Genomic DNA, 9,927 nt, shown 5'->3' with positions numbered 1-9,927 from the left:
AACGGAGCACATCTAGGTTATGATCAGTGATCATATCATTTACAAAAAGTGCTTTCGTAGAAAGGGACCTGATATTCAATAAGGCAAGCTTTATCATTTGTTTATCCAAATTGCATCTGTTTTTTTATTTGTTGAACCTCAATTAAATTGTTACTCTTAAACTGGTTTGGATGTTTTTTTTTTGTATTTTCTAGTTCGGGGAACAGACACAGTCTCTTAGGTGTGATATCTAGGTGAAAGAGTCTCTATGTGCTGAGAATTAACTGACTTCTGTGACGTGAGGCGGCTAGCAGGCGGTCGGTTTAGCCAGTCTGTCTGCTTCCTGACCTGGGCCCCAGTTAGTCAAGTACAAACTCTAAGACTGTGTGCCATATTTCTAGTGAAAAGAGCGGCACCACCCCAGGAGGGATGAAGACCATCTCTTTTTAACAGGTCAGGTCTGCCCCAAAAGCTCGTCCAATTGTCTATGAAACCTATGTTATTCTGCGGGCGCCACTTAGACATCCAGCCATTGAGTGATGACAGTCTGCAATATAACTCATTACCACAGTAAGCAGCGAGGGGACCAGAGCATATTACGGTGTCTGACATCGTGCTTGCAAGTTCACACACCTTTTTTAATGTTATGTTTAGTGACTTCTGACTGGCGAAGTCGAAAATCATTTGCGCCGGCGTGAATAACAATCTTACTGTATTTACTTTTAGCATTAGCCAGCACTTTTAAATTTGCCAAGATGTCAGGCGCTCTGGCTCCCGGTAAACATTGGGCTATGGTGGCTGGTGTCTCTATTTTCACGTTCCGTACAATAGAATCGCCAATAACTAGAGCACTTTCATCAGGTTTCTCAGTGGGGTGCTTTACTGAGTGGGGAGAACCTGTTTAATATTTTGATCAGAACAGAAGAATGGTGTTTAGACGCACGACTATGCCGCCTCACAGTCACCCAGTTGCCCGGCTGCAGAGGTGCTGTTACCGCAACCAAACAATGTACAGGACTCCCTGAGCTAGACGCATCCATAGCCGTATCTAGAGCCCTCACATTCTTACTGTCCTCAATTAAAGTTTGGATGCGTGTCTCTAATTCTAAAATCTTCTCTGTCAGCATAACTATTTCCCTGCATTTATCACAAGTGAATCCCTCATCACTGACAGAGATAGATAAACTATACATGTGGCAAGCAGTGCAAATAACAATAGCAGGAGAAGCCATTACTCACCGTGCTTGATGAAAGATTCTTACCACAGTTGTTTAATGAAATTGTGAAAAAAAAACGGAGCGAGAGAGAGGAGAGGAGAATGACAATCTAACGAATAGACTGCAAACAGCGATAGATCACGATTAGATGGAAACAATTATGGGAAGTTATAGTTTTAGCTAAACAACGAATGATAGTAACGAAAAACAAAGCTACATGGGTGCAGCACGGCAGGAATAAGACTGTCCAACAGCGACACCCGCAGACCTTCTTCTTCTTCTTCTTCTTTTGTTTTTTAGCAAACCAACTTAAATAAACTGGGCTGGAGTGTGAATATATGATCTTTAAAAAAAAAAAAAATTTAAATCCTACAGGCTAAGCCTGTGTCTCTAAGACTTAGATTGATAGATAATACCTTCATTGAATTATGATTGACACTTCTGGGACTGAAAAAGCTGGTTCTTTTTACTTTGTGCACTGAAATAAAATATTCTACAGTTTCTAAAACAAGAGAGAGTTTCCCTGTGGATGTTTCCCTATTAAGAAAGAGCCCAGTGTGTCTATTCTTAAACCGTGTAATTATAAACTCCTACACTCTGTCCTTCCCTACCCACTTGGAGTATATTATATATAATCCCTTTTACAATCCCAGCAGGCTTTAATGAATGTTTTAGCACGGCAAACAGGATGCAGGAATAATACTGTCCAACAGCGACATGTGCAGGTACCCGAACCCAGGTAACCTGCTTATCAAAAACTATGCAATATTTCCCAGTTTTTAATCTATTGACCCGCAGTGAATGCAATTATCTATTAATTTTAATTCGGATTAAAAAATGTATGCTACCTTATTGGGACAATAAAGCCCTCCCAACACCTACCTGATACTTTATTTTCAACTTTTCAATTATTTCCTTCATTTTTATTGAAAATAAATGCCTTTCAGATGCGTTATGAGATTTGAAAAGGGAGGAAAAAAAAGTTCGGCAAAAGGCAAATACGAACTCGGGTCAATCATGTCAAAATGGCTACGGCACTATCTATGCCACTGGAGCTGTGGCTCACCATTAGTCTTTTGTAGTGTTGACTAGCCCAATCATGTGTAGGTGGGCAGAGTTAGTGTAAATGTTTTTTGCCAACAAGGCGGCCTATTTGCACTTTGTGTAAATAGACACTCTGATAATCAACACTCACATACTTCTGCTGGAGCATTCCAAATTTCAAAATTTACAAAGACACACTCCTGCTTTTTCTGGAGGCAAAGTCGTCAATAAGCTCATCATATGATAATTAAAACATTAATTAACGTAAATAAACGCTATTAAAGTCCACACAGCCAAAAAAGTTTCAAAGAATTATTATCGTACCAGAAAGGGATGCACTGTTTTCTTTTTACCAGACAGTTGTTGTTTTTTGTTGTTTTTTTTTTTTTTTTTCTGGGCATAGTTGTCCATCAATTATGATCATTTGCAGTCAGCTGTGAGACTCAGGTAGCTGCAGGGCTGTGCTCCATCCCTTCCTTGTTTGGAAGTGTAATGGGCGGCACCATATGGGTGTGGATCTATAAATCTAGTGGATCACAGCAGTCCGACTAGGCTGGAACGGTCCTCTGCTTGAACTCAGCTCACATACAACAAGAAACATGAACAAAGTCTTTCTCGGAATCTTTGCAGTTGCTCTTTATTTTGCAGTGGGTAAGATACAGTTTTTGTATTACTTTCCTTCGTGTCAAAGCCTACTAAACAATATTTAATAAGTGGACACTGTGAATGTGACTTTGATTAGCAACTAAAATTGTAGATTATTTGTTGCTTATTTCTGGTTGGCTTATTTGTGTGATGCATGAACTACTTTCATTCCACATTATTCCAGTCATTGGGGAACATGCAGCTCTGTGAGTCATGAACATATTTAATTTAGAAGCCTGTGGTTTATGAGTCATTCTCATATGAGTATTGCTGTAAAGTATTACCCCCTCCCTTATGAGAGAGACACTGGTTAGCTTGAGGTAGAGAGACTCACGCAGCTCGCAAAAGAACTTGGCAGAATTCGCCCACTGATGAAGCAGTCAGTTTGGCTTTAGACAACAGCTCTGAAGATCTGCCCAGTCTCTGCTGTTATTTTGTTGTGTGAATAGATTGGAGAGACAATAAAGTGGAAGTTCATTTGTGTTGTACAGAGATAATATAGATTTTGAATAGCTTTTAGTTTTAAAATATTGGATCATATTAGATAATGTAATGTAATCTCACATTTTTTTTTTGGTGCTTGCTCCTTTTCTTGGTTGAAGGTTGACTGGAGAAAAAACAAACAAATAAAAAACACTGAAGGTCTAAGCTTAAAATCTATGTAAATGCTGGTTATCATGCACCCAACAGCACATACATTTTCCTCCATTAGAACAAATACTTAGGACTAAGTACACATTTCAAAAATGTTACCCAAAAATGAAAAGTAGCCCATAAATTACTCTCTCAAGTCATCCTAGGTGTATATGACTTTCTTTTTTCCAGTCGGAGTTATATTAAAAATTATCTTTGATCTTTCAAGCTGTTTAACGGGTGTAGCAGTGCATCAGTCCAAAAGAAGTATAAATAAATAAAATAAATAAAAAGCGCCCATCCATAAAAAAAAGTGTCTCACACAACTTTGGGGGGTGAACAAAGGCCTCCTGTAGCAAATTGATGCGTTTTTGTAAGAAAATAACCATATTTAAAACATAATAATCAATTGTATCTAGCTTGCGCTCACTGTTGTACATGGAAGCAGTTCCGGGTGGATGATGTATGATGGACATATGATGGACAACTATGACCAGAAAAAAAAAAAGAAAAAAAAAAACAGCAGTTGGGCACTGATAAAAGAAAAAAGTAAAAAAGCCCAAGATGAAGCCCGTGCATCCCTTTCAGGTATGTTCATAATCCTTTGAAACTTTTTTTGGCTGTGTGGACTTTAATAGCATTTATTTACATTAATTAATGTTTTAATTATCATAAATTGAGCTCATTGACGACTTTGCCACCAGAAAAGGCAGGAGTGTGTCTTTGTAAATTTTTAAATTTGGAATGCTCCAGCATATAAAATATATGAGTGTTGATTATCAGAGTGTCTATTTACACTAAGTGCAAATAGGCCGCCTTGTTGGCAAAAGCTATTTACCTATTTACCCTTTAAGGATGGAGTTGTCCCTACCAACTTTAGGTTGTGGGTTCGAGTCTCGGGCCGGCAATACCACGACTGAGGTGCCCTTGAGCAAGGCACTGAACCCCAACTGCTCCCCAGGCGCCGCAGCATAAATGATACCCACTGCTCCGGGTGTGTGTTCACGGTGTGTGTGTGTATTCACTGCTGTGTGTGTGCACTTTGGATGGGTTAAAAGCAGAGCATGAATTCTGAGTATGGGTCACCATACTTGGCTGTATGTCACGTCACTTCACTTCACTGCACTTCACTTTAGTGTCAGCAGCACCACACCATTTCAGTAAATAAGCCAACTGGTATGATGGTGTTAGAAGCGAAAAGAAGAAAATTTACAGCTCATTCAATCAAACTGAGGGATTATTTGTAGCGCATCCTCATGAGAAAATGGGTTTAAAATAACATTTAATATAATGATACAGCAAGTGATTATACCCGGGGGCGCTGTTGGTTTGGTTTTGTTATAGTTTTTGATAAAAAAAAAAAGCTATTTAACCTTGCACTATATTAAAAAGTAGAAGAAGAGGCGAAAAGAGGAGAGTTTAAATTTTATAATTTGTTTTTATTATTATTTTTTTATTCATTTTTATTATTATTTATTTATTTATTTATTATATTTATATATTTTGTTTTATTTGTTTATTTTAAAAAAAATGTGGAGCTGATGATTTTCTTGGTCTCTTCAGTAGCCTAATAAAAGCTGGTTTATTTTACATGGAACATGTTGTCTCAAGGGGTATTGCATGATCAGCTTTATACTGCTTGCATTGCCTCAGTAACTGTAATTTGACAAATTGTTGCTCCACTGTTTGCTCACTCCATTTCACAGCTCAGTCATAATGGAAAAAGGCCTTTTAGGGCTGTGACGGTGCTAGATTTTTACTACCGCAGTGGTAATGGACCAACTACCGCTAGTGGCATGGTCTTGATATCCATCAGAGGTGGAAAGTAACGAATTACATTTACTCGCGTTACTGTAATTGAGTAGCTTTTTTTGTGTACTTTTAAAAGTAATTTTTAAAATCTGTAATTTTACTTTTACTTATATACAAAAGTATATTTTGTTTGAAGTATTGTACTTCACTACATTTTAAAACACATTAATTACTGAGTAAAAAAAAAAAAAAAAATTAAATAAAAATCGCTCCCTGTAAACTACTGCAGTAAATAATGGGCAAGAGAGCAAACTGGCGCTAAAATCACAAGAAAGATGCAGACGGACAAACAAGGCGTTAGTGGTGCAGACACCGCTGAAAACGAAACCCGTCATATTCTGAAGTTTAACTCGAAGGAAATTAAGTGAACCCCTGGCCATATTTATGCTTAATTATGCAGTGTAAGCTGTGCTTACCTAGGGATACCAAACTAGCAGCTTATAAAATCTCGACAAGACATCAACCCTTCGCAAGCATGTAAAGGTAAGCTAAATAACTGCATCGCTGCATTGGTGATTAAAATGAAGCTTTGACATTTTAGCAAGAAGTTTTGCACAAATTTGCCAAAAAGACTGGTGCGGAGCAGGGGCGTGTCTAGAGCATTTTAAATGGGGTGGCCAGTCTGGGGCACTGGCTGAAAAGAGGGTGGGGGGGTGGTGGGTTATGGTTTGCGGCACGATGTATGATAAAATACATTGTGTATATGTATGCAAAGAATGTGGTCTGGGCTTTTTTAGTGGAATTGAACACTATTTGTAAGTTTTATAGTCTATGATCCATTTAAAATGTAGAACTTTGTTTTTCAGCACACACACGTTGCAAAGTTTAGGGAATGACATCTGCATATTTATGTGGGATTCACTCTCGAAGTAGTAGTGATTGACACAATGATGACCAAAGCAATAGACGGGAGAAAATATGTGAAAATGGGCATTAAGACTAGAGCACCCTCACTAATTTTAGAAGCACCATCAGTGATTATTTCTGGAACCTGTTTAATACACTTTTATTGCAAAACTATATACAAAAACAACAAAATACAAATGCACTTAATAAAACAATTGAATAAATGAAATAAATAACTAGAGAAGGCTGACTATAATCAGCTTGCTTCCATTTAATAAGATAAGCCTACTCCTCATCTGAATTAGAAAAAAAAAGCGCTTCTAGACTTCAGTGTTGCAGGAACGTTTGAGCATACACGTAATCTCTGAGCAAAAGCAGAGCCAATTCATAGAAGAACAATGTATATTTAAAAGCACACATCCAGTTTTGTGTGAGTGAAGGAAATCCACTTGCGAGTGGAGATTCGTGCTCGTGCTTTACATGGATCACATAACATTATGCGCTCTCGATATCTGTCAAATATCACGCTATAGAAACAGCCTAAAATTAAGTATAAAGAGGAGAAGAACCTGGGGTGGCCAGCCAAATTTCGGGGGGGGGGGGCGCCGGTGCCACTCCTGGAATTAAGTACAAAGAAGAGAAGAACCTGGGGTAGTAAAAGGTTTTTAGCTAATAGTTTTCTCTTAAAACCTATTCACAAAGCTGCTGAGACAAACTTTTTCTAAGGAGTAGAGAGAAGTCTTAAGCTCAGAGTGAGGGGGCGGGGCTGAGCTTGTTACTATGGATGATGTCAGCATGCTAACTAAGTATGCACACAGTGATTGGCTGATCGTCTCTGTCAGAGATTTATTCATAAAAATATTAAAAAGGGCAATGCAATGTTCCCATATTCAAATAAAGGTTTAAAAATAAAACTGCTAATTGACACATTAAAATAAAGATTTTAAAATGCTCAGCTAATTGTCAGCCTCTTACATTTGTGCTTCTCATAATTAATGAATATGCATATAAACAGCCTTTTAATTAACAGAGTAGAATAATCATGGCTGATAGTAAGACATTCAAAACGTAAAAGAAAACTAAACTGGACACAAGAACAGCTGTGACTTCTTGCCCAGCTGGTTAAAGAAATCAAGGACATAATCAAATGAAAATTCAGAGTTATAATAACCTCCAAAACCAAAGGCGATACCTTTTAAAAGGTCATTATCATCAAATGTTTCTAAAATGTTTATATTCCGAGGCAGATTGCCGGCAACAGCCATTTTAGGATAGTTTGTGGTTTGATCTTAGTAACATAGAAGTCCTCTTCACTACTCCTAGCCTTTCACAGATTTAGGAGCTAGTTTTAGTGTTTAAGTGTGTAAGACATGAATTTCAATTGTATTTCAATTGTAGGTATATTTTGTCCCACTTCATGCTTCTCTTGTAAGTTTCGTCTGCGTGTGAAGATGTAGCGCAAATCCGTGAATGAATGTTCCGTGGTGAAGTAAACTTTCCCCTGCTCAGGGAGTAGGGAGCACAGTTAATGCACGGAGCTCACTTCTAACAAGCTGATTATCTAAATTAGGTGTGTTAGGTGAGTGGAATTGAGAACCACTGTCTTAGAGCAAAAATTTAGGAGTCTTACATTTAGGACTGACAAGCCCCTTATTTTTAAGATTTTCTGCTAAATCTGCGAATTATGAGCTACTTTTAGCCTTAAGATGTTTTGTGAATACGGGCCCAGACCAGTACAGCAAGGTTTTATAGTAGTTTTTCAGCATTTCTTCTTGTTACGTGAATATTTCAGGTGTTTCAGGTCTTGCACACTTGCCAGAATCAAGAGCACATATTGAGAGGAGAAAGGGTTGTTAAAAAATTTTGAAATGTGGAAAATTTTATCCATGTTCCTTATTTGATCCTTGTGAGAAACATGCAAAACAGTGCAATAACGCTCTTACCTGTCCACTAAAACAAGCCATTCAATAACCGTGTATTATGTTTTATTCTGTAGAAACTTCTATGCCTTTTTTTTGTGTGTGTAAAATTTTTATGCATTTCATGGTGGGTTGTGACGGTTAGATTTTCCATGTATTTTTTGTCTTTTAGGTCAGGCGCTGCAGTGTTATGAGTGTAAACTGGGTTTCTGGAATCTTTGCATTACAAGCAAAAAGACATGTGATGCTGGAGAGCACTGCTTCAGCGGGGTAGGGAAAGCTGGTGAGTTTATGCTGTTCAAAAGCTGTTGAACACCTTTTTGTTATATACATTTTTAAAGCTTAATCTGTTTTTCTTGCTTCTCTTTTGTAGGTGGATTAGTGGATATCAAGATGAAAGGATGTCTTGAAGTGTCCAAATGCAACAAAACTGAACAGGTGAATTTCCCATCCAACTCAAGCACCAACATATATGCCATGATGAAGACGTGCTGCTCTACTGACCTGTGTAACTCGGCTCCAGCTCACTTTCACATGTCTGCTGTCAGCATGGCCTCCGCTACCATCAGCTCTGTCTTCATGGTCAAATTCCTCATTTGAGGAGGATTATTTTAGCTCACACATTATAAATACACAGCATCACTGAGCAAATCATGTATACTAAACAAGCCAAATTAATTTGTTGCAAAATAATTTATGGATTGAATACTCAAGAAAGGTCACACACTGGAATTTGAAAAGTTTTTAGTAGATTGCCCAGTAGTAATAATTTCAACATACCATCAAGTTAACACTTTTTCTACATAGAAACATAGCATGAATTTATTGAATATCAGCAATGAAGACCATTCTGGCTATAGATACAGTAAGCACCTCACCCTAGAGGTCTACACGGGTCCAAAAAGACCCCCGTAAATGTGCTACACTGAACCGACCCGGACCCGTCTGTTATTTTGAAAGTTGCAGAATCGAGAAATCTCAAAAATGTACTACCCGGAACCGACGCAGCTTGTCAATTATTTGAAAGCTGGACCCGAACCCGGCCGGGAAGACACAGACCCGACTGGACCCGATCGCCACGTCTTCCACAGCAAATTGCTATTAACAAATGGATAAACAAGTTGCGAAAATTAAACTTTTTGTCTTACCTAATATAAGAAGCCTTCTCCCTTGTACCTGACTGTGATGTACACAATCCTCCTTGCCAAGAAAGTTCCATCCATGTTACTCCTCTCTTGCCGCTTGAAATGCTTAATCCACTCATTATTCCAGCTTCAAAAGTCCACTTGCTGTCACGGTGACGGATGACAAATGCGACTTGTGCCATGGCAGCTGATGTTAGCTTTACTTATTTGCTATCATCTCTGTGCTCTCTGAGCCGAGACTGAGCAAAAATAACAACGAGATGGTTATTTTTTATTATTATTATTATTATTGAAGTTGGTTAAAATTGCGGTATGGCGGAATAAGTCCCGCCTTCTAAATAAAAAAGCCAATTGTCAAAGGTAAAGTCATTGCATCGTAGGTAATTTCAAATTACTGACTCACACTTTTCTCATCCTAATTTTACAAGTTGAAAGTTATAAAACAACACATGCACAGCGCTGACTGACTGTGCTGACTCGATCGACTCGAGTTTTACACACAATGTTAAACAGACCCGGGACCCGAAGTAATAGACTGGGACCCGACCCGGAAAAAGTTGTGAGTTATTGTGCTGACTCGATCGACTCGACTTACATTTAAAATATAGCCCCGAACCATACAGATCCCAGGTCGGGTCCCGGGTCCTCGGTCCTGTAATTCTTCTAATAACACCAGAGGGTTTGCCT

At 38.3% G+C, this 9,927-nt stretch overlaps 1 protein-coding gene across 1 annotated transcript; it reads left to right on the top strand.

Moving 5' to 3' along the window:
• The first annotated feature begins 2,706 nt into the window (after positions 1–2,706).
• Positions 2,707–9,514, top strand: LOC122148738 (prostate stem cell antigen-like). Its single transcript, XM_042776094.1, has 3 exons — positions 2,707–2,891; positions 8,268–8,378; positions 8,469–9,514. Exons 1-3 carry the CDS (start codon positions 2,840–2,842, stop codon positions 8,693–8,695), a joined length of 390 nt encoding a protein of 129 aa, XP_042632028.1. The 5' UTR covers positions 2,707–2,839; the 3' UTR covers positions 8,696–9,514.
• The last annotated feature ends 413 nt before the right edge of the window (positions 9,515–9,927 follow it).

This window comes from Cyprinus carpio, chromosome A19 (genome assembly GCF_018340385.1).
Source record: "Cyprinus carpio isolate SPL01 chromosome A19, ASM1834038v1, whole genome shotgun sequence".
Lineage (NCBI taxonomy): Eukaryota > Metazoa > Chordata > Actinopteri > Cypriniformes > Cyprinidae > Cyprinus > Cyprinus carpio.
Note: the sequence above shows the minus strand (reverse complement) of the source record. Positions and strands in the feature narration are given on the sequence as shown.